We start from the raw sequence: 25991 nt of genomic DNA, 5'->3' as shown, positions 1-25991 counted from the left end.
TCTCTCTCTCTCTCTCTGTATGTGTATGTGTACGCATGCACACACACACACACACACACACACACACACACACGCACCCGCGTACCGCTTGTTTGCCTGCCTTAAAGGCCTGTGATGAAGTTTCAATTCATATAGCAGTCAGCAAAAGGCATTAACATTCCAGGGTATTTTGCACGTGTTTACCATTTACCATTTGCATAGTATAACATCTAGCAAATGCACAAAGCAAACCATGATTACCGTATGTAGCATGAGGCTAACAGATGGGAGTCTTTTGTTAGGATGAGATTTACAGATCTTGCCAAAAAAAATACAGGGGATGCTATATGAAGATAAACATAGAACAATTTTTGAGAAAAATGCACGCTACATGTGGATATTTATGGCAAAAGGAGAAAATGTCACAAAATAGCATGTTTTATTATTTTATGAAAATATCACAAAATAACATATTTTATTATTTTATACCTAATATGAAAAGAATTGTCTTATCATTTGCATGTTATGCTGTTTCTCCCTTGGGAAATCCAGAGGAATCAATGGGAAACCAGTAACATCAGCAGCATAGGTTTGTAAGGAAGTCAGAGAAATACTTTGAAATCAATAATTGTCTTAGGAATGAACATTAAGCTTAAAAACGGAAAGTTTCCATGAGTAGTAGTAAGAAATCTATGCACTTCCTAAGAAGAATCTGAAAGGGCTTTGTGTGCCCTTCCTGAGGAGCTGTCTTAGACGGATGGGAGCGTGAGTATTAATCTGCAATCTGCCCTTTCTAGTCTCCCAGTGCCTTTCTTCAGATGCTAGTCCATGTCTGGAGATGTCTATAAAGCAGAGAGGGCTAAATAGTAATGGTGAAGTCTTTTGTGATCTTAGAGCCCGCCCCCAGTGACACAGCTCCGCCAACAAGGCTACTCTTGTCTAGCCTTCCCAAACAGTTCCATCAACTGGTGACCAAGTATTCAACCATATGAGCCTGTGGGGCCATGTTCATTCAAACCACCACAGATGTGATATTGATGCGACCATTTTTGCTGCCACAAGGATCACTCAGTTTGTCTGATACAGCCCTAACCACTTCCTCCAACTCCTAGCACCTCCACCTCTGGAAACCACCCATCTGTTGTCTAATTACATAATATCATTTCAAAAATGGTCTATAAATGGAGTCATGCAGCATTGTGAGACTGGCACTGTTCATCCAGCCTGGTTCCCTAGGCTCTCCCTCTTGCACGTTAGATAGTTTGTTCCTTGGTGTGGGTAGGGACTATTTAGTAGTAGAAATACACCCCAGTTTAACCACCTGGCAGCTGGAGAGCATCTGGGCTATTTTCAGTTTGGGTGTGTTTTAGTTTTGTCTTACTGCTGTCATCAAGCACCCTGAGGAGAAGTGACCTGGGGAGCAAAGGGTTTGTTTGGATTACACTTCCAGGTCACAGTCCAGTCGTTTGATGGAAGTCAGGACAGAAACCTTGGGGAAATGCTACTTGCTGGCTTCCTCTCCAGCCTGTTCTCTGGCACATGTGTGGCTGGCTTTCTCACTCAGCCCAGGACTACCTACCTAGGGATGGTGTAACGCACACTGGGCTGGGCCTTCCTGCACCAATTAATAATCAAGACAGTCCCCAACAGGCATGCCCTCAGGCCAATCTGATTGGGGGAAAACTCCCAAACAAGGCCTTCTTCTCAGATGACTGTAGACTGTGTCAAAGTTGACAATTAATGCTAAATATGGGTGGGAGTGGAAGGCTGGAAAGGGTGGGGGATAAGAAAATGGGGAGGTGGGGTGAATGGTGAGCGTTTGTGTTATGGCTAAGGCTGTCGTAAACATTTGGGCATAAATGTATTTATGAGCTAAATGTCCAGTAGTAAGATGGTATGGAAGCATAGTACCCATGTGCTTAGTTTAAAAAACAAACAAAATATCCAACACAGTTTTACACTCCCACCAGAAACACACGCGTGAGGCTGGATAGGATATATCTACCTTATTTCTAGCACTCGGGAGACTGACACAGGAAGATTCCATGTCTGAGGCCAGCCTGGGCTACATAGGAAGCCTGACTTTAAAATAAAATAATGAGGAAGAGCAGAAGAGAGGAGGGAGAGCGGGGAAGGAGAGAAAGAGGGACTTGTGCTTCCGTGTCTCTGTGTGTTTTCCGCACGCCTTCTTACTGATGTTCTTCATTCTGATAGGGATGCTGCAGCATCTAATTTTCCTTTGGATGTCTCCAGTGAAACTGGATATCCTTTTACATGCGTGTTTGTGACGGATGCCTTCTGTGGGGAACCGTCTCTGCTGACGCTTTATCCTTGTTCTAGTTGGTTCATTTTCAGAACGTGAGAATTCTTTGTGTTTGTGCATGCTAGGTCTGCGCCAGCTGTGTAATCCACAAACGGCATCCCTCATTCTCTAGCATTTATTTCTCGTTCTCTCTATTGTCTGAGAACATGGTTGTCTCATTTTTATTGTATGTCATCCACCCCCTGCCGTCCTCCCACATCCCTGCTTCTGCCCCTTGTCACATATGTTCCTTCACCCTCCTTCATTTCCTCTTTGCTTATTCATCTTTCATAATCACCTGTGTGCGCTCATGTTTCACAGAGAGAGAGAGAGAGAGAGAGAGAGAGAGAGAGAGAGAGAGAGAGAGAGAGACTAAGTTTAAATCTAGTCTTCTGGGGTCTGTTTTATTTCAATGAACACAATTATCTCCAGTTTTATTCATTTCCCTGTGACGATCATAATATCTACCTTCTTTATAACTAACTAGGACTCCACGATGTATAGTTCTCAAATTTTCTTTATCTGTTTATCTGACTCCATACCTTGGCTGTTGGGAAGAGAGCAGTGATCAGCATGGACCCTCAGTGTCTCTGTAGTCTGCTGACACAGCATCCTCCATGGCACAGCTAGGTCATGCGGCAGTTCTGTTTTTAGCTCTTTGAGGACCCTCCCTACCGATCAAATGCCCACAGTGCATAAGAGCTCCTCTTCCCCACTCCTTGTCAGCGTTTGTGGGGGTTGTCTTGATGACGCCTCTTCTGTGGATGCTCTGTGGGTTTAATTAGCAGCTTCCTGGTTGCTAAGGATATTGGACAATTTTCCAATTATTTATGGTCCATTTGTATTTCTTCTTTTTATTCAACTAATTAACCCATTTATCAATTGGGTGATATTTTGGGTGTTTAATTTTGGGGGTTCCTTATAGATCCTTGAGGTTAAGTCCCTGTCCTTTGCACATTTGTCATTGATTTCTTCCCAATTCTGTTGGCTTCATTCTATTGATTTTTCCTTTGCCGTGAAGACGCTTTGAATTCTATGCGTTTGTCAGTTCTGTGAGATTTGCTGCTTCTGGCATCCTTTTGAGGAAGAAGTCCTTGCTTATGTTTGTTTCTTTAAGAGTGTTCTCTGTGTGTTCCTCTGGCAGTTTCAGAGTCTCGTGTCTTACATAAATATGCCTGATCTGTCTTAAAATGTTTTGTTTGGGGTGAGAGATGTGGCTCTTGGGTCATTCTTTTAAGTGGGGGATGCTGTTGAACTTGGAGGAGTCATTCACTATCATTGCCATCTGTGTTTTATTCTTTTGCCTTCCTGTCTTCCAAGGATCTTATCTTATGTTCCCTTCTAAACGCATTTTAGCCTTTCATTGATATGGACATCCATGCCACATTTTATTCTTAAGGTGTGAGACTTACGTCTGGTCAGCGGCTTTACCTGTGTGGACCGAGTTTCTCCACACTGTTTCCTGGAAAGGTGATGCTTCCCTCATTGAACTCATTTTGCGCTTGTTGGATGTGTTGCTGTTTGTTTCTGAGATGCCCTCTGTTCCATCGGACACAGTGTCAGCCCCTATAGTATACTAAGTCTTGACATTGACTGTGTTCATTCTCTATCAAAATCATTACAGCTATTCTAGCTTCTTCACCTTTCCATATAAACTTTAAACAATCTTATCTTCATGTACAAAGAAGGCTGCTCTAATTTTCACAGGCACTGCCCTGTATCTGTACATCACTTGGTTAAAAATTTGACACTTTTGTTTTGTTGAAACTCCAAATTTATGAACACCAAGTTTGCTTGGGTCTTTTGACTAGAAAGAGCACTTTTATTTGGCTGTTTTGTTTGTCTTTCTGTTTGGGGAATGCAGGGGTTACGTCTTCTGTCTGGGTATGATCTAACTTCACCTTTGACATCACGCTGGCTTGTGGACTCACAAAAATCACCTGAGCACGCTCCAGCTTTTGAGTTCTGGGCTATGTCCTCCTTCGTTGTCATCTCTTAATTTATTTTAATTTTTAAATAATTTTTAAAAACAAAATCACTTTTCTCAAATTAACGCGCAAGCATCACACAGCTGACTTCAGGAAACCACTCAGACACGTGCCCAATCCCGAGCTCTGCACATCTCAGAGAACTTGTATGCCATTAGGATGGCCACTCTGCAGCTGTTGGGCATCATTTCAGGTCTTAGACATTCTTTACCGATTACATTTATATTCTCTTACCTACAAAAGAGAAACTGTGATCGAGGTTAAGTTCAGAAAGTAAAGGAGGTGGATTGTCTCTTTCCTGCCTTTTGTGTCCATCACAGGTTTTGTTCCTTCCTCATCACATTGTGTCACCCTCTTTAGGGTTCCTCTCTAAACATCATATCCTCATTTACAGCTGTTTACACATCCATTGCAGCTGTGATGTGCATATGAGATAAAATATAGGGTGTTTTTCTCCCACCTTACTCAATAGGCTTTCCAAATCTAACCATTTTCCTACAAATTTCACCTTTCTGTACAGATGAATACTATTCTGTTTTGCACAAATGCCATTCTTCCACTATCCATTCATTTGCTGGTGGACACCTAGGTTGCTTCTACTCCTTGCTATAGTAGTTAGAGCAGTAATGATTGCATATGTGCTGATATCTCTGTAGCAGGATGCGGATTTCCTTGGGTATATGTCATACGGAACTTCCGAACTCATTTCCCTAATGGTGTATTAATTTGCTCTGCCGCCAGTGGTGAATAAGCATTCCTCTCCCCCCACATTCTCTCTAACATTTGTGGTCAGGTTTCTTGATGGAAGCCATTCAGAGAAGGGGAAGGTGGCGTCTCTAAGTAGTTTTTGTCTGCATTTCCCTCCTGACTAGGGATGCTGAGCATTCTCAAGAATAGCCATTGGCCATTCCTGCTTCTTCCCTCAACATTTTTCTGTTCATTTCCTTAGCCATGAGGTAGTTTCCTTCCCTCAGTGTTGAATTCCTGCATATCTTTGTATGTTCTGGGTGTTAGTGCTCTGAGATGTGGCTGGTAAGGTTTCTCTGTTCCTGAAGTTGTCTGGGTGCTCTTCTGGGTGTTCTACTTGGTTTTGTCTGTGCAGAAACATTATTTTCGTGTGGTCCCATCTGCTGATACTTGGGGCTGGCTGTGCTCTTCCTGGCCCCAATGCCTTTAAGAGTTCCCGGCAGGTTGTCATCTACTGCAGCGCCCCCCCCCCCAGTTAGTTTGTGTATGATGACGTCCTGCATAGGATGGAATTCTTTACTCTGTCCCCCATAACCTCCTTTTCATCCCCTTTTAAATACTCCGAATTTAAGTTTACAGCTTTGCTTACCCATACAGGAGTGATTGGGGGGGGGGGGGGGAAATGGCTTTCTAATTAGTTACATAATGTAGGATCAGAAACGTCAAAACCATCAGAATTTTGGGAATTCTTTTTCCTTCCACACCCTCTCTTAATGAGTGACAAGGGAGAAAGATAATGAGAGAGAGAGAAATCTCGCGTGTTGAAAGAATTGCGGTTGCCAAAGTAAAGTACTTGCAATTTAATTTACACAAATGTCAGTTAGAAGACATGTCCGATGTTTTAAAATGGAAGTCTAAAGGGGAAACAATGCATGATGACTTACTTCAATAATGACAACCCAGACCACACAGGCAGGTCCAATCATTCCAAAAGAGGTTGTATGGAAACCACAGAAGAAAGTCATTTAAATCTGTTCGTTGACTTCTTCGACTGTTGATTAGTTTAGGTGCTCTGGCAGATAAGATTGTTGCACAGGACTCGCCTTAAGAAAGCTTGCTATGAAATGAGGCCGGAGTTACCAGAAACAAGTCAGAATAGGTGTCATGACCAAGATTTAAGAGCCACACACATCTGTGTGCATGAATGCATGGACACTATGTTCACCCATGCACAAGTTCACATGTGTGAGTGTGGACAGTTACGTGTCCCAGGGCACACAAAGAGATCTGTGAATAATCTTTGGACTTTTCCCTCCTCTTGCACCTCACTTACTTACGACAGGGATGCTTTGTTCGACAGCCCTGGCCCAGGTTCATCCACATGTTCTGCCTCTGCCTCCTATTTCACAGTCACAACAATGAACTATTGGGGACTATTGATAACTTTGATACCTAGGGAGAGAGCTCAGTTGGTAAGGTGCTTGCCTTGCCAACATTAAGTCCTGAATTCAATCCCCAGAACCCATGAGAAATGCCAGGCATGTTGGTACATACTTAAAACCCCAGAACTGGGGGAAAAGAGACAGAGGGATCCCTGGGGCTCACTGGACAGATGGTCTAGCTTCACCGGTGAGCTCCATGCCAGTGGAGAATGATGGAATTAATCTCCAAATGAAGTTGATGAGATTACTCAGGATGATGCCCGAAGTTGTCTCGGGCTCATATGTGCATGTATACACACGCACACACACACACGCACGCACGCACACACACACACACTTAACAAAATTATTGCCAGATATGGTGGTGAATCCTCTAATCCCAACATTTGGGAGGGAGAGGCAGGTGGATCTCTGAGTTTTGGTCCAGCCTGGGATATGTACTTAGTTGCAGGCCAGCCAGGGGTATATAGTAATAATAATAATAATAATAATAATAATAATAATAATAATAATAATATCAAGTAATAACAAAAATCTGTTAATACCCATTTTAAAAAAGGAGTACAAGAAGCCACTTATCTGTAACCTTGTAATGGGGCTATATAATAGTTTAACTTTAATGCCTCTTGAGTTAAAAAAAAACAATATTTTTAAGTTGGAAAGGTGTGTGTGTGTGTGGTGTTGTTGTCTGTCTGCCTACCTGCCTGACTGTCTTTCTGTCTGTGCAATTTTTAATTTACCAAGGCATCCTGTGAGGGCTCGAGTTTTCGTTTTGTTGACAGTTCTGGTAATCCATCACCCTCCTGGTAAGACTGAACCGGTGCTTCCTATCACAAGCAGTGCAGCCTGCAGTTAAGGCACCATTTGCTGGTAAGGCATCCCACAGGGTTCAAATCCACGATTTCGCTTAAATAGTCTGTACTCTAGCCAAATGAGCTAATCAGCCCCCGGGGGAGTGGCAGGATACACGCATTCCTCACAAGCACTGATGTGTGAGGCTTCGGGGTCGCTTCATTCACTGACAAAATCATGACGGATGGAAATAAAGTTCCTCTGTGTACTTGTTCTTGTTCTTGTGAACGCATCGGCTCGACACTGGAGAAGGAGGTTCTTTCCTACAGTCGCCAAGTCTCGTGCTCCAAATCTAAGCACAACTGCCTGCAGGAACAGATTCTGCATTCAGACCAAATGCATAAGGTTGAAAAGAAGTGTGATGTTTTAATGTCGACCTACATAGGTAGAACAGAAGTGAAGGCTTCTGCATGGCATGGCTCCACGGGTTGCCACTCTGCTCTACCAGAATGGGCATCCTGCACCCCCAGACGCATCTCATGCAATCTCTCAGATACTGCGCTCCTGAAAATTACCCACTAGCCTTTAGAGATGAGTTATGCAAGGGTGGAGGCTTCCAATATCCATTGTAGTTTTAAAAGTTAATCTTAGAACATGTGTAAAGCGGAATTAGATAGAGCGTCAGTCCCTGTATGTTGTGTGTTACACAGACACGTAACACACCCTGGATAGTGTATGTTGATAGTTAATGGGCCAGACAGACTAGAGAGCATAGAGGCCTCTCTTTTTACAGATTCTAAAATAGTTGATGTTTGACTCTGCTTCAGTCAAACGATTTCACCCCAGCTGAGGAAAGAGCTGGTGTTTGACCATGACAACCTCAAGACTCACACTTCCAGTAATTGTAGCTACTAACACCAACATGTTTTTGAAAAGAGAAAGTGCTTACTTTTAACAACAACAAGGAAAGGAGTTAAGAAATAATATTTGGTTTACTTCCAGGAACGCCTTGTTTTAAACAGAAAACAAAACAAAGCAAGACCATGCACCTCTAGCAAGCCTTGAGAAGCTTGTTCAAACCACAGATTTATTTCATCTTTTCAGCCTCTGCTTAGTTTGGGATGGGGATGTGTTTCTCCCTTGAAAGTCCAAGAAGTTGATTACCCATCACCCCCAAGTATTGTGTAATGCCTTCCAATAGTTCTCCCGGAGCCTGGTTCCCATCACCACTGTGAATTTCACAACGTGTTTCCAAATGTGTTTTTAGATATTTTTAGCCCAAGCACTATGCTCCAATATTGTAAACCCTTGTATTCAAGGGGGCCTGGCAAACACTCGTGCAGGGCTAGTTTCTTCTCTAGTTATATTGCTTTTTGATATAAAATATCAAATTTGCATCCAGAAATGACTACACTCTGTGAAGACTTCTTCAGATGGCTTTTCCATATTCTTTTTATGGAATCTTCACATTTACCTTTGGGAAGAACTTAGACATTATTAGCTGTAACTTCCTAAGGTTACAGAAATAGCAAAAAGGAAAAATCCTATTCCAGCACCCTGTAGCTTGTGAGTGGAAGAGCCAAGACTGTGAGTCAATAGTCTCGCTTCCAAATCTAACATCTTCGTTTCATCCAAGCGATGCTCTTCATGATGTTAGTATGGCCTCTGTCTAGGCCCAGCCTCCACCCTCTGGGAGCCGCTGTTTTCTCTTGCCCTCTTCTGATTGCATGGCTGCTGATCGAAGCAGTAGGACAGACAGCTGTGGAGTCCAGTGAATTGGAAAAATCTGGGAACTTCCCGGAGTGTGTTGCCTGCTTGGAGAAAAAGACAACTAAGCTATCACACACCCTGGCACCAGAGCACAGGGGTAGGGGTGTGCTGTGGGACTCAGAAGAGAAGGGGCCTTAACTGTCCACAGAGTTGGGGAAACTTTGAAGAGCAAGTGAGAGTCTCGGAGGGTGCTGGAATCCGCTTAGCGGAAGGGGAACACACGAAGACAAGCTAAATGGAGGACAAGAAAGGGGAGGAAAGGAGGGGGGTATTTACCAAGTGTTGGAATATCTGTTTATTACAACATACATATGAGATGAGAATATCCCCCCACACACATACACACACATACACATGGTTGATGAGCACACACAAACACACACACATGCATGGTTGATGAATGAGAATACCCCCCCACACCCACACGCATGGCTGATGAGATGGGAATACCCACACACACACACACACATACACACGCATGGTTGATGAATGAGAATACCCCCCCACACACACGCATGGTTGATGAGACCACACACACACACACACGCATGGTTGATGAGACCACACACACACACACACACACGCATGGTTGATGAGATGTGAATACACACACATACATGCATGGTTGATGAGATGAGAATACCCCCCCGACACACACACACACGCATGCATGGTTGGGAAATGATGAGCTGGGAGCTGATTGTAAATTTACTGAACGGTGGGTGGAGAGATGGCTCACTGGGTCATGAAAAGTACTGGCTGCTCTTCCAGAGGACAGGATTCACTCCCAGAACCAAAATGTTAGCTCACAGCTGTCTGTCACTCCAGTTCCGGGGTATTCAGTGCCCTCTGCTGGAGTCTTGGAGCACCAGGCATGCATGCAAGCAAAACACCTACATATAAAAATAATAAAATAAATTTTGAAAAGAAAATATTTTTTAAAAATTACTGAATATTTGACCCCTTTATTCGAAGGAGAGAGACAGAGAGAGATAGTGAGAGAGAGAAGAGGTTCCTGATCCTCAGTGTTCCGGTGAAGATATGTCTGTTATAATGTGTAATTCAAGAGCACTTACTGGTCACTAAAAAAAATGCTTTGAAGTAATAGTTCCTTCCCTTATGCCAAACTGTTTTCCATAGGCAGAGATTTATTAGTATTTTAAATGTCTCCCTCATTTTGAAAGTTTTAAATGAATTCAGAGCTAGAATATCTAGTATATGCCATGGGAGTTTGATAGTCTATTTTTTTAATGTAATGAAGAATTATAGAACCATGGTTATTTTCCTAATAGCTGCCTTTTACTATGAATCTTACTTTTGATGCGATTGCTTCATGCCTTTGGCATGGAAATTCATGCTCCTTGGTTGTGGCTTTTCTCAATACTCATTCCCACCTCATGGCTGTGCTTCGTTTGATTACTTAGCTGAACACCGCCAAGTCCCTTTCGCTAGTAAATGTCTTATTTTTTTGAGCTGTTTTACAGATGGGCAGCCCCAAAGGGCTGAAGCTATGAATTCAAAGCCACAACTGTCAGTGTAGAGGGGCGATCGAAGCAAGGTCAGTTAGATTCTGCCTTTAGTCTTTGCTCCCTGCGAGCCTGGCAGAAGCAGGGTTTTTTGTTTTTTTTTTCATTCCTTCTTCTTCACAAAATCGTTTCCCATCAGTTAAGTTTTCCCTCTGGCCCTTAGGTTTCTCCTCATCCCTTGTCAAGGGTTTCCAACGGAAATGATGGGGATGATCTTGCAGATCTGCACTGAGGGAACCCAGGGATCTTAGGGTAGAGGTGGGTGACTGCACAGAATGGGGAGATGAAATATGTATTTCCTATTTGCTATGATTTGCTTAATCTGTGGGAGTTTTCCCAAAAATCAACCCAGACATGTCATAATGTCATATTTTATGACAGACACTAGTGTTGGCTAGAGAGGTTTCGTACCTTACACATAACAAATGAAATATGTCAGCCTTTAGGGACAAACGGCTCAGTGGTTAAGAGCACTAGCTGCTCTTCCAAAGGATGTGGGTTTGAGTCCCAGCACCCACACAACAAGCAAAAGCTATCTATAACTTCAGTTCCAGGGGATCTAATGCCCTCTTCTGGCCTCTGTTGGTACTACATACATGTGATACACATACAAACCTGCAGGCAAAAGACACAGATAAAAATACAAAAAAAAATCTTTTTTAAAAGCTTCTTTTCTGCTTGAAATATATAATAATTATTTCTATGTAGAATGATTATCTCCACCCCATTATATTCAATATTTTTCTAAGTTTCTATGGACATAGTACATGAACAGACTTCTATGGCCACTTTTCTGCCCACAGCTTGCCCATCAGGGACGTATAAACCTGAAGCTTCTCCAGGAGGAATCAGCACCTGCATCCCGTGTCCTGATGAAAACCACACCTCTCGTCCCGGAAGCACATCTCCTGAAGACTGTGTGTGCCGAGAGGGGTACCGGACATCCGGTCAGACCTGTCATGGTAAGCCACCTACTGTGAGCAAACAGGACATAGAAAGCTGACCTTGAGCTCTTGTAGTACAGAGTGGTGTCATCACTCAATACATTTAGGGTGGTCTTTCACATCCCCGTCTTTGGTCACACTGCAGGGACAGGGGTGCCATTTGCTCCTATTACATAGCATTTATTAGCACTAAACACACAGGCTTCCTGACCTAGAGAATAGATCTGAGTTCATAGGAGCAGTGTAACTGCAGAAACCATGAATTAGTACCTAGAAATGAGCAATACTCCAACATCAGCAATGAATTTGAATGGCAAATCAGCTTGTCTTGGACCTGGTAGTACTCAAATTCATTTTTAAAAAGTTTTTTTTTCATAAATATTTTTCCATCATGTCAAAAGTAGAAATATTTACATAGTATATAGTGCATGGCAGAAGCTGTGACATTTTCCTGAGTGCTGGGATTAAAAGTATGTGCCACCACACCTGGCTCTTTATCTCTTCATTATTTTATTCTACCTTTATTAATATGGAAAATATCTAATGATCTAAGAAAGTCAAGAACTAGGGACTGGGGAATATAGCTTGGTGGTAGAGCATGTGCCTAGACACATGAAGTCCTGGGGTCCAGCACCAGAGCTGGAGAGAGAGTCTATGAAATCTTACATTCATCTGTACCAGTATAAAAATAAAACCCTTTGAAGCTTAAAAGACAGTGTCCAGCCTATGTTACATTTTAATTGGTAGTAATACTTACTATGTAGGGGTTCTTGTTCCAAACATACTTAAAAATTGGATGGGCCAAACGGGAAGACTGTGGGAAATTAGTATCTAGAAATAAAGATGTATATATGGAGACAGACAGGCAGATCATTGGACAGATGGCATGCTTTGCTAAATAAACTGAAGCAATTCAGTTACATAGACAAAAATCCAACTTTGCTTTTTGTTTGTTTTTTCTCTGTTAGTTGTCCACTGCCCTGCCCTGAAGCCTCCTGAAAATGGTTTTTTTATACAAAACACTTGCAAAAACCACTTCAATGCAGCCTGTGGGGTCCGATGTCGTCCTGGCTTTGACCTCGTGGGAAGCAGCATCCATTTGTGTCAACCCAATGGTTTGTGGTCCGGGACAGAGAGCTTCTGTAGAGGTATGCAGTCTGGCCAGTTCATGTCGTTTCCTGGTTGTCCTGTCCAACTTTCGCAGTCCGGAGTCTAATGGGCCAGTTATTTGCTCCTACTCCTAAGAAAGGGAAAACTGAGGAAGGCTGAGAACCGCTAAGTTTGACTGACCCCATCATTGCCAACTACACCATTCATAGTCTTTTAATGAACAGGCAAAGAAGATGTCTGTCTAGAGCAGTGGTTCCCAACCCACCTGATGCCGCAATTCTTAATACAGTTCCTCATGTTGTGGCGGCCCCTACCATAAAATTATTTTCATCGCTACTTCATAACTGTAATTTTGCTACCATTATGAATAGTAATGTAAACATCTGATGTGCAGGATGTCTGATGGGTGCCTCCTGTGAAAGGTTCATTCGATCCTCAAAAGGGCCATGGCCCACGGATTGGAAACTGCTGGTCTAGCGGTAAATGGACAGGTTACTCAAACTTCCATAGTCAAGATGAGGTAAGAAGAACATTAGGAAAGATGCCAAGACTTGGGATAGTCAGAGTGAAGGCTGGATTCCCCCCACAAGACAGGGCTTGCATCACACCAGAATTTTGCAGTGGAAGCACCTCAACACAAATGTCTCCAGCTCTAGGAAGTGGAGAGATTCCAAGGAGCCAAGTCAAGCCAGTAAGAAAGAGTGGGAACAGCCATGGGAGTCGTGGCTTCCACGGCAAGGACAGAATGGTGTCTCAAATCCTCCCCTCAAATTTGACCGTCTGTTACCTGAGTTCCTAGTTCTTACAACTACATAGCCCCAGCCTCCAAAAGCTTCACAAGGCAGGAAGGCGGAGGCTTCCCAAGGAAAGGTAAAAGCAAGTCAAGGACTTGAGGACTCCCTCCAACTGCCTGGCCCCCAATGCTACTCTGTAAGAGAACTAGATTTGGGATATAAGTATAGGTAAAATTTAATAAATTGATTTTTCTGAAGTTCAGACTTATTTGGACATCTTGGTGGGCTGATTTATTCATGACTGAAACTGGAAGCCTTACTCTGTCCATCATCTGTTGTAATAGGAGCAGCGGTGCTGCATCCCCAGCACCCCGGCTGCCTGGCTTGCTTATGCCCCGAAATAACAACACACAAACTGTATTCATTTAAACACTGCTTGACCCATTAACTCTAGCCCTTACAGGCTAATTCTCATATCCCGATCAACCCATCTCTAGTAATCTGTGTAGCATCAGTCTTACCGGGAAAGATTCAGCATGTCTGACCTGGTAGCTTGCTTCGTGGCGTCTGGCCCAGAGAGGGGAAGCATAGCGTCTCTGAGCTCACTTCCTCTTCCTCCCAGTATTCTGTTCTGTTTACTCTTCCCACCTATGTTTTAACCTATCAGGGCCAAGCAGTTTCTTTATTGCTTAACCAATAAAATCATGATATATGATATATGACACTCCCACATCAATCATCAATGTCCTTTACTGAGGACTTGACTTCTCCAAGGTGCCACAGTTTCACCCAGATCACTGGGTAAAGGGTGCTGTCTCCTGAGAACCTCTGTGCATCTATAACCGTATGGGGCGCTCACCAACTTGCATTCCAAGAGCATTTGAAAGTTCTACAGACATCCATTGTCTGTGTTTATTAGCTACTAAAACCGAACCCAGTAATAAATAGGAAATTATTCCAATCAGATCTTTATCGTGTAGCCTGCCAAAAGTCGAGGAAAAACTATGGCCAGCAGATTGAACCAAAATGGCTGACAGGGAAGCATGAGAAATTAAAGAGTTGAGCCTCAAAGGCAATTGCATCAAATAAAGTAAGACTAGGATCCCAAAGAATTGAGGAGACATCAAAGAGTAACGAGAATCCTTAGAGTGAGGGGGGGGGTCAAAACTATCTGTACAATAAAGCATACTCAACAGCCAGATTAATAAACTGAAAAATAAAACCTGAGAACGTAGTAGAGGATAATTTCAGAGATAGCAGAATTCTGACAACGCGTAAACTGACAGAAGAGCAGATGCTACAAGTGTCCCTCTCTTGTTAGGAAGTCAGAGAGTGGATGGGGCTGAGGAATGGTGGCAGCAGAAGATCAAAGGACATACTCCCAAGATGAGATCTCAGAAACAAATGTGCACAACCAAAACCTTCGAATCTAGTTCAAAATCAGTTAGTGAATGCCAGAAAAGAGTATTAAAAACAGATCGATGTCTGGAAATAATCTTAGTGACATTTTTGAATGCCCCAGAAAAACACAAAACAGCATTGGCTTCCTAATTACAAATATCATTACCTCCAAGAGGCTCCGACCAGCCCGAGGCTCTTTAGTGGGCATTCAAAATGTCTGGAGATGTAGGGCTCTGAGTGAAAGGACTCAGAATGCTGATTTCCAGTCTCAAGCCACTGTTGATGTGTGAAGGCAAAGGAAGACCATTTTCCGTCAAGCAGTAAAGCCCACAAATCCTCACTAAAATAATTATTCTGACCACATCTGAAATATTTTCCTTGAGGCCACCAGTTACTGGCAGTTCCCAGGTCTCTGTGAAATGTCTATTTTTTTTTCTCCAAATAGTGGACAGTGAAGAAAGCAGATATTTTAACTTTCTCCACACGACTTCTCAAAGGGGAAAAGCAGAGTGGACAGCCCACAGTCCCTTCAGAGAAAGGTCCTAACCTTGACTCCCTGTCTTCTATAATCTAAACCCAAACCTTCTGCCCTACACTAACAGCTGTAGAAGTCCATGGTGCCTCTTGGAGAACTGTTCCTTTGTAAGCCTTGTATGATGCCTTTGATATCCGTCTGCATAAGCGTTTGTGTCTCGTCAACCTCTTCAATCTGGTAGGTGTGGCCCTAAGGTGTTCACTGCAGTCTTTCCTCATTCCAGCCCGTATGTGGTGTCAGGTTCACTCAGGGATGCATGCGTGTTATTTGGTTAGAACCTCGTGTTGGAGATCCAACCCTACACAATTTTGGAAGGAAACTGAAAATAGGAAACCCGGAAGATAAGTTAGAGTATCAGCGACTTTGTCACGACTCAATCTTTACATCTTTACATATCTTTACTTGATTAAATAAATGCAGCATCAACAAATGTAACACAACTTTATACGGTTAAAGTAAGATTCCGGTATATAAACAGACGTAACACGCCATTGCCCAGTAAAATAATCTTCCACAACCATGGATTGTCCTAAAATTCCTGCAGCTTCACCACCAAAGTCACTACCTACCTCACCTATAAGTTTAGAGTTTCCCTGAATGAAGATTGGATTCTTTCTTTACCATATTATCAACGCCTTATGGATTTACTTGAGATCCAACACAACAAAACATATACTATATGTCATCAACTCTAAAATGTGTTTTTTCTTATTTATTATCTGTAAAATTGGAGCACACCTTAGAGCCAGCAGCAGTAAACAGCTTTATGGGCATGAGTGTGGCTTTAGTAGCAGCTCATAAACAATTTTATATCTGGGGCTCTGAAATGCTTCTCCTGGGCAAGGCTGGCTTCTGTTTCTGGGGGTGGTGTAAGCTATAGAAGTAGCTTACAGATAGAGCTTAAAGAACAGAGGATAATTTTTAACTCTATCATTGTTTTTATAAAAATGTAAAATTGAGTCAGGAAAGAGCGATTAGCAGAAATTGTCTTTTACATGTTTTTTGCTACACTGTCAATATTATGTAATGTTGAATGATGATTGACAAGGCTTCATTCTTGCTTCTCTTAGTGGAACGCTTGTTCCCCTTCATAAAGCACTTAGAGTCATTTCTAATTTTCATTGAATTATATGTCGTTCTAAACCACTAAGGGAATCTTAGGTGATGCCTCAGTAAAAACTAGCTAAAACCCGGCAGCACAGTAAATGAACTCCGGAAATACTAGTGTTTCTCCTGAGAAACCATTTCAACAGCAAGATGCCTGCATTTTACATCAGATTTTTCTCTATTATTTCCGGTAATAGACAGAATCAAAATTTGGACATTGACAAGAAGCATATATCTGAAAAAAAATCCAATTCATGTTCAAGATGAAACCCACAGCAAATTTGTAGGTCTGTCATTGTCTGTGTCGTAGATTGTTCACTTTTACAAGACTGGGTTCCTGTGTTTATTTTTCAATTTTAGTCATGTTTTCTAAATGATTAGTTGCTATATAATCTATCCATAGTATTGTGTACATTATGGTGTAGAATAATTCAATACATGTATACAGTGTGACATGATCGAATTAGAGTAAGTTGCTGTTTTCTTCATCAACTATATATGAGTTTCTTTGAAACAAATATAAATTGAGGAACAAAAAAAATTGTAAGTTGAATCTAGTAATTAAATGTGTACCTATGAAAACCAGTGATAAATACTTATTCTTGAAAGAAGAATATAGAGTGCTTAAGAAATGAAAAGCAATTGCCTGATGTGATTTTCCATTTATGTATCTCAGTCAGAAGAATTTATTGCCCTTACCTTCTAAGACAGTTGACATGACCCGGTACATGATGGACTCCTTCAATAACAGTCCCCCAGGGCAGGCAGACATTTGGATAAATATTTAATTAATAGTTGACTTCAGGCCAACTTGTCCCAGGGATAGCAAAGGACACGGTTTTGTGTTTCTCCTCTCATTCAGTTCTCGAATTTTCCCTATGGAGTAATAAATCTGAAATTTATATTTAATTCACTTAATACTTATGCTCTGCCAACTGATGTAATTTGAATGTGTTCCCACAGAATAAAGTCTGCCAGTAACTCCAGTAGAATGCACACTTGAATATTTTGCATGAGCTTTCCTTCCTGTTCTTTTAAAGTTTTCAAAATAAACAAGTACACATTTCTTCTATTAAAAAAAACTTGCTCATACATAAAAGTGCACACAATATTCTTGCTTTCCAAGCCTTGCACAGAAGATTCCTTAGCGATTGCTGTATAACCTTCTGGCCTTCTGTGTTGTGCACAGTACTGTCTCTAGACCCTGAACTTTGCTCTTTTGTAGGGTATTTTTGTTTGTTTCTTACTCAGTATATTTCCCTGGAGAATTGATAAAGGGAACGAACAAATTGGTACCGCATAGAAAGAATTTGACTTGTGTATAGCTCCCAGTATCAAAATTCTAATTACCAATGCCTCGAGGTTTCAGGCTTTCCTGTGGTCTAAAGGAAGATAGTATAGATAATCCCAAGCTGGTGGAAGAACCCCACCATCACCAGAGACTAGGATTCCTTCATGTTTCCACACCATCCTCTAATGCATGGTACTTTTCCTGTAGTGCTAGTAAATACGCAACAGCTGGCTGGCGTAGTCTCTCTCATGCCTTTATTTGAGAAGAAAGAAGAGAACAAAGAGAAGACAAAAAGAAAACACTCCATTGGTTGGAAAGTCTCACCCAAATTTAGCTGTATCTCCTTGGCTCTCATTAATGGCAGTGAAGTTGGGCAACTATGATGGGCCCATTATGATGCTGTGTCATGCTGGGAAGAGTGGCTACTGAGTGGGTGTGGTTTTCAATGAAAATGGCCCTCATAGGCTCGGAGGGACTGGCACTATTAAGAGGTGTGCTCTTGTTGGAGAAGGTATGGCCTTGTTGGAGAAAGTATGTCACTAGAGGAGGGCCTTGAGGTTTCAAATGATCAAGCCAGGCCCAGCGTCACTCTCTTCCTGCTGCCTGCCAATCCAGATGCAGAATGCTCAGCTATAACACCATGCCTGCCTGCATGCTACCGTGCTTCCTGCCATGATGATAATGTTCTAAATCTCTGAGCCTGTAAACCAGCCCCAATGCTTTTCTTTATAAGAGTTGCCATGGTTGTGGCATCTCTTCACAGCCATAAAATCCAAATTGAGTCTGTGTATAATTCACAGGCTCTGGCACAGAAACAATCTTTGTTGTTACATAGCTGTCTTCATCTAATCAGAGATAGACTCCTGACACAGTTAAATTCCTCACCCATGGGCTACAAACTACATTTGTAATGGTGCAAATAAAATGTAGATTTGTAAGGACTTCATTTTTTTTTTAAAAAAAAAGAGGTTATTTTATCTCCTCATCCTTGAGAACGGGTAATAGTCATGTTATTATACAAAGCCATTATTAAAGTAACAGTTTCTGCTTTTCTCTGTATTTAGTAAAATGTAATTGTTGACATTTTCTTTAGTGAGGACATGCCCCCATCTCCGCCAGCCCAAACATGGCCACATCAGCTGCTCCACTGTGGAAATGTCCTACAACACCCTGTGTTTGGTCACCTGTAATGAAGGATACAAGTTAGAAGGAAGTGCTAAGCTTACCTGTCAAGGAAATGCCCAGTGGGATGGTGCAGAACCGCGGTGTGTGGGTAAGTGACCAGAAGGTGTGAGGTCTGAGCAGTTCATTTGTTCAGGATTCTGCAAGGAACTGGAACAGACCACATTCTCCTGAAACATATGAACATGTGCATATGCATATCTGTGGAGCTGTAGATGCATTGTCAAATACATTGTTAAATCACTCCAATCCTTCTAGCAGGAATCCTGAAGGATCATCCCATCTTTTGAAAAGTTCAGCAGTCACTTTTCTGTGTGTCCTGCATGTCTAGTCCATAAAGCATACCATCAAACAGTCCAGGCAACAGCAGTTTCTTGCCCAAATAACTAGCTTTGTCACACTGAAGGCAAATTCCATAACAAGTTTCTTCAATGCCCATCAACCTCTCTGAAGTAATTGGTGCTACCAGAAGTAGGCATGTCTCACTGTCGAGAAAAGTCTATGTTCTTAAAACATTTTAAATGCCATATTCTGTAGGTCTTTGACGTATTGAAGATTAACTGAAATATATCTCTGCATATCTAGGAAACCTAACTAACACAACTACAAGTTTGATATTATAAATTACTATCTATTAATTTGTAATTTTAAATTATACATTACATTTTTAAGTGAGCTGCACAAACACAATACCTCAAACAAGAGTAGAAATATACATATTAGAAAATTGTCCTTAAATTGGTATCAATAAATCAAAGTCCATACCAATGTAAAGTATTCATTTCTCTATCATATCCCCCTTTAAATATTTATAAACAATCATTTTGGGAATTTGGGTATAATTTTCCCCAAACTGCTTCCTGATGTTTGTTGGGTAAAGTATTCTTAGGGTTCACAGATACCTTTCAGGGGGTCTTGTTCCATCAAACCACATTAGCCAGGAAGAAATCCACAGGTTCTCATCTTCTGTGGAAACAAAAGCAGAACCTCTTTTCCAAGTAACATATCCTTAGACTCAAATTTTGAAGTCAAAATACCTTTATGTTGATTTAACTTAGCAGCCTTCAGAATCAAATGTCTCTCTGCAGTCAAAACATTTAAAGAAAACACATATATACATAATCAAGACTCTCTTGTGTATATTCCATCTTTATGTGGCTTATTTTTTTATTCCTTTAATCAATGACTGTCTATACTCTTTTATATTACTTTTACTGTCTCTTTAAAGACTTTGTTTTCCAAAACTATTTATTATTTTTTCTCTCTGCCAAGCCTATGTACATTTTTAAACACACTGTGTCTTGTTCAGAAGTTTTTTATTGTCTATATCTGTCTTTATTGCATATCTGTAATCATTTTCTGACCAGGAGTGCCTTTTTTTTTAATGCTAAGCAGGCATGGCTAGGACCAAGTCCACAGTCCTGCCTGTTTGTTCTGCCCAGTCCAACATGGAGGAGATACATTCACCACCTCTGTGAGCCATGCTCACCGCCCTAGCTCCAGGGACACAGTGGTTTTATATCACCATTAAGCAACTAGTAGCACTTTGCTCACAAACCCCATTTAAATGCAGGACCTTCCAAAAGAGCCAGAGTTCATTCTGCCAGCACAAACCAGGAAGCTGTTTTTAAGAAAGCCTCACAGTTTTTGCTGCTTATGCTGAGTCAGGAAGCCTTCTCTTAAAGAAGCAGCACCTCTGCTCACTGCCAGCAAACAGAGCCTATCTAAAAAAAAAACAAAAAAACAAAAAAAAAGGTGAACTCTGTTCTTTTGTGCCTAGAATTCCTTCCCAAGCTCTCTCAGTTTTTATGTGGATGGATTTGCCCCACACTGGTGCCATTTTGTAAGCAGCAAGTCCTCATTTTTTTCCTGGCCAACCAGACCTGAATAATCACACAGAAACTATATTAATTACAAAACTCTCTGGTCTATTAGCTCAGGCTCCTTATTAACTAATTCTTCCATCTTAAATTAACCCATTTCTATTCATCTGTGTATCACCACAAGGCTGTGGCCTACTAGTAAGATTCTGGAGCATCTGTCTCCTTTAGCAGCTGCATGGTGTCTCTTTGATTCAGTCTACTTTATTTATCTCTGTTCGGATTTCCTGCCTGGCTTTACTCTGCTAAGCCATTGGCCAAAACAACTTTATTCATCAACCCATAAGAGCAATACATATACAGAGACTTTCAAAGTTTTGATATGATGGCGAGATAACAAAAGATGGTCTGGGGATATAGCTCAGTTAGTAGAATGCTTGCCTACCCTGTAGGAAACCTGGGGTTTGGTCCCACCTAAAACCAGGAGCTGCAGTTCATGCTTTCAATCCCAATGCTAAGGAGATAGAAACAGGAAGGTGAGAAGTTCAAGGCCATTCTTAACTGCCTGGCAAATTTGAGGCCAGCCCAGACTACGTGAGGCCCTGTCTCATAAAGACAACAAAACACAAACAAATTAAAGAAGAAATAACCACAGAGATAGTTCCACTCTTTTTTTAATACATTGTACACACGGTGTCACACGCAATCACTTATGTGTGGGGCATGTCAATCTAAGGTAGCACAGTTACACTTGGGGGTGAGGTAAAACGACTGTTGTTTCTATTTTGTGGGCATGCCAATGATGTGCTGTCATTTCTCTGCAACAGAACGCCACTGCACTGCCTTCCAGAAGCCCAAGGGCGTCCTCATATCTCCACCTAGCTGCGGCAAGCAGCCTGCCAAGCCTGGGTTAATCTGCCAGCTGAGCTGCCGCCCGGGATACATTTTGTCTGGGGCCAGAGAGGTGAGCTGTGCCACATCTGGGAAGTGGAGTGCCAAGGTTCAGACCGCTGTGTGCAAAGGTAGGTGCCTGCATGGGGCAGGAGAAAAACCAGATTCCTACATAATGGCTTATGAGTGTCAGATAGGGCTGCCCCTCTGTGAATTTCACCGCAAGTCCATGGTAAAATGGCAGGTAAAAAACATGTAAGAACTAGAATGGCTTCTGGTTCCAAAGAATGAATTTATGCAAATCCAGCTTGGAGAGAATAACGAAAGAAACAGGAAAAATGAAGATGATGCTAGGGCCAGAATCAGCCGAGAGTTCCCTTTGGGAGATGGTGATGTATGAAGAACCTCTGATGCCTGCTGGACAGTGCTGGCTCAAAGGAATGGGCCACAAGCACTTTGAAGCCTGCATCTTGCTACATTATTGTTTACCCTACAGCAAGAGCAACCCAGGGTGAAAAACAAAGTGTTAAAAACAAGAAAGAGTCCTGAGAAGTAAAAAATAGTGTAGATATTGAGTCCTCCAAAATAAAAGTGTGTGTGTGTGTGTGTGTGTGTGTGTGTGTATGTGTGTGTGTGTCCTGCTCCAGAAGATGAGGGGAAAGTATAAAAATAACTACTAGAGTGGATATTATTGAAATATCACTAATTTGAAGTATCAAACTGAAAATCCCTTGGGAATAAACAAGTACTAAATAAGAAACTTGACTACCTCAACTGATCAACCCAAAGTTTAGAATTGTGAATGAGATCAAGGAGCACAATGCTTACATCATAAAGAGAACCAGAAACTGGACGGGAAAGGGATGAGTTTCCTTTCTATCCTTCCTCCTATAGAAAAGCCTCCCTGAAAGATATGGGTCTTTAGCCCACAAAGCCCCTGAGCATTGGGACTGACAAACTTCCTCTGCGGATAAAGCCTAGGTTGCAGAGTCTGTGAGGCAGAAAGAGAAACTGTACCAGAGAGCTGAGTCTGATTCACATTACAGAGAGAAAAGCAACCGTGCCTCAGGAGATGAGGGGAAAGTAAATAAAAAACAAATTTCAAATCCAATCAAACTATTACTTAACTAGAAATGAAAACTGCAATGTCGTTCTTTTTTCAGATTATCAGTATACAGCTGTGCATCTTCATAGGGGAAACAGAAATTGAATAAAATTCCAGAGAGGCAGTGAAAAGAGACACGGTATAGGCAATTCAGATCTATCCGTCTGGGAAATTGAGCAGACCTCATTCACCATCGTGTAGAAATAAAAGATGTATTCTAACCCATAACAAGAAGTTGACTTCAATGCTAGCAGGCTTAATTCAGCTCTTGCAGTGTGTAAGCTTTTCCATTGTCAAAAGTATCATTAGCTTTAATTTGTTGTTTGATAGTACCTTCTGGGGCTGCTAATTAATTCTGATCGATGGCCCCATTTTTGAGTGTACTTTCTGCCCCTGTCTGCTTTCTTTTTCTTCCATTTATTTCTCTGTTTCGTTCAAAAGACAAAACATTGACCAAGTTCCTACTGTATGCCAGGCACTGAATAAAACAGCATGGAGAGAAATACTCTTTTCCTTCAAGTAAACAGGCGAGGAACTTCTGTTTCGCCGTGGCTTTGCTGAGTTTTCTGTTTGGGAAGAACAGAGGCTATGAGGGCTCAGGGAGTGAGCATGCCGGGTGGTTGGGAAGAGCCAGGGGCAGCTTTTGCACTTAGGATGAAAGGACCTGCAGCTGCTCTTGGCCAGGGTGCAGGGGAGGATACGGTTGGGCATTGAGGCAGGCAAAGACAAAGAGAAGAACGAAGGCAAAAGACCAAGTACAGGGCAGACTACAGAGTTCCACGGGCTCACAGCAACCCCATGTGAAGCATGAGTTCCCAACAGTGGACTGCGAATGTAGGCGGGCCCAGTTCAGGGGGCTCCTAAGCCACTTAAAATAAACTGTGCAAAATAGTTGTGCCGTCCTAATAATTGGTAATCAGCATATTAGAAATTATAAAGTATTAATAAAACCTGTTTGACCACCTTTTAAAAATAATTTAGAAGTACATGTCATGGTGTGGTGTTTAATTGATTTGTGTTTTTTTTTGGGGGGGGGGGGATCAGATGTGGAAGCTCCACAGATCAGCTGTCCAAAAGACATCGAGGCTAAAACTGGGGAACAGCAAGACTCTGCCAACATCACCTGGCAAATCCCAACAGCTAAAGACAATTCTGGTGAAAAGGTAAGGTTGGCTTAAACATCTGCATCCCTTCTGAATGGACTCTAAGCGCGGAAAATTAGTGTACCCTAGTGACGTACAGTACTGTCTCTCTAGTTCACGCTAATTTCTAGTGCCTCATCTGAGAGAACCGCCAGTGTTGTTTTTAAATAAAAATATCAGATAAAAATCGGACAGAAATTTTTCATTCCCTGAGTTTGACATATTGTTCTTTCCATTAAGACCCATCATTGATGATTCTTCGCTCCATGGGTAGTTCTAAAAAAATCTAAGAAAAGAAAGCTGTCGAATCCACCTGGATTCCTAGTCATGGACATATCTTTTCAAGAATGGATGGCATATTGACCAAGCTGAAGGGTGGGCTGCCAGCGTTTCTTACTGAGTGCTCCTAAATCCAACCTTCCTTGGTATTTTAACCTTATATGTACTCTCACTGGCTACCAGTGACCAACCATCAGCTGCTAGAGAAGAGCTTCATTTAGGAATCAGGAATGCCGTCTCCTGTTACAGCTGGGCTGTGTCCAGAAGTAGGCAGATAATGTTAAACAGTATTTTGCTTTCACAGCTGCGTGTAAATATATGTAAACCTTCCAGGCAGGATATATTGGGGGCAGGAAGCAAGACAATAATAATTGTCCTGATAATATAATTGAATACATTTACATTCAAAGCAGCTTTTAAAATTCCGACCTCTGGGACTAAACGTAAGGAGATGTCCTTGGGTACTATGTGACTACTTTCTAATAAAGGTACAGTTATGCGCCATCCTCACCAATACCAAGCAGAAAGGGGTGCATTTTAGGGTCTGATGAGACACTGCAGGTAAAGGTAGCACCTGTGTGTCTACAGATGGAGAAACTATGCATCGGTTAGTCTCTGAGAAAAGTCAGCCCAGCCAGCATCAACAGGAAGCATCTCTTCATTTCCCCTGTTTGCTTTTCAGCAGGGTCTCAAAGGCTGTATCAATACATCATTGTCTTTCATTCCCTGCTGCCAAGAGAGCCAGGATGGCTTCAGTGTTACCTTGGTTTTTCTCAATAACTTCTCATGTTCTTATAAATCAATGCGTGCAGTTGAGTACAAATCACTTCCAGTACCTGACTCTTGACTCCCAACCCAGTCACATTGTCACCTTGTCGGATAGTTCATCTCCTACAACAAAAGCTAGCTGGAAGAACATGCAGAATTTCCTGGGATAGCCACATCCAGGTATGTGTGGTCCTTTTAGGAAAGCTCTGTATGTCACGAAGAGTGGATCCAAGGAAGCAGGATATTGCACAAAAGCAGTGCCTGTCCTGGTTCAAAGGATCCTGTGCTGCCCAGAGGCACGGAGGACCAGAAATCCTGCCTAGGAATCTGTGGCTTGTTAGCTCAATGCCCCCTCTTCAGCAATTCAGACATTGCGTCAAAGAAGAGCCTCCTGCCACTAAAGGAGGCTCTCAGCAGTAAGATGGCCCTGTGGACATTCGGCCTCAACATCACCGTCATTCTGTCTGGCGACACTGAAGTAAGGTGACTACATTTAGCCCGTGTGGTGAGTCAGGATAATCTTCTCATTGTATGATTCTTAATTCAGTCATATCTTCTAGATGCCTTTGCCATGTAAAGTAACATTTACAAGTTCTGGAGGGGACATGGATATCTCCCAGGGACTGTTACTGGGGCTACCACAGTGGAGATTAGCTCAAATGTGTGTAAGAGACAGGAAATAGAAGGGTCCAGTTTTGGAAGGAGAAGTTGGGTATACAAGGAAAAGCTTGTGGTCAGAAAATGGTCAGACTCAAAGCACAGTTGGCGAGGTCTGCCGGAGAGGAAGAGATTCTGCAAGTTTGAGGAGAGAGAGGAAGAGAGCGCCCATCAGAGAAATACAACAGGATTACTGGACAGTGTTCCGTTCGATCTGAGATCAGTGATCATTCACTCTAGCGAGATTAATCTACACCGTCATGTTAATATCTTCAGAACCAGTAGGATATTTTAGAACAGATGTAAGGGAGCAGGTGAGGGGGCTTTTCTGCAGCAATATAGAATAGCAAAGAGAGACAGAGGCAAGGCAATTCCAGAACTTACAGTAACAGTGCACAACAAGACACAAACTCAACGCGGGTAAAAGAAGGAAGGAATACTGTTGTTTAATTAGTTTGGATAGGGGTTTGTCGATCTTGTTGATTTTCTCCAAGAACCAACTTTTTGTTTCATTGATTCTTTGGACTGTTTTCTGTGTT

The 25991-nt window shown here is 42.0% G+C and overlaps 1 protein-coding gene across 1 annotated transcript in view; it reads left to right on the top strand.

Annotated features, from left to right (window-relative positions):
- Positions 1-25991, top strand: part of Svep1 (sushi, von Willebrand factor type A, EGF and pentraxin domain containing 1) — a 157199-nt gene that overhangs the window by 43933 nt on the left and 87275 nt on the right. The window contains exons 4-8 of the mRNA XM_005362216.3: positions 11290-11448; positions 12399-12578; positions 18702-18881; positions 21438-21632; positions 23651-23769. Of these exons, the coding sequence (XP_005362273.1) occupies positions 11290-11448; positions 12399-12578; positions 18702-18881; positions 21438-21632; positions 23651-23769 (833 nt within the window). The remainder of the gene's footprint in view (positions 1-11289; positions 11449-12398; positions 12579-18701; positions 18882-21437; positions 21633-23650; positions 23770-25991) is intronic.

This window comes from Microtus ochrogaster, linkage group LG5, assembly GCF_000317375.1.
Source record: "Microtus ochrogaster isolate Prairie Vole_2 linkage group LG5, MicOch1.0, whole genome shotgun sequence".
Classification (NCBI taxonomy): Eukaryota; Metazoa; Chordata; class Mammalia; order Rodentia; family Cricetidae; genus Microtus; species Microtus ochrogaster.
This window is presented reverse-complemented; position numbering and strand designations above follow the sequence as displayed.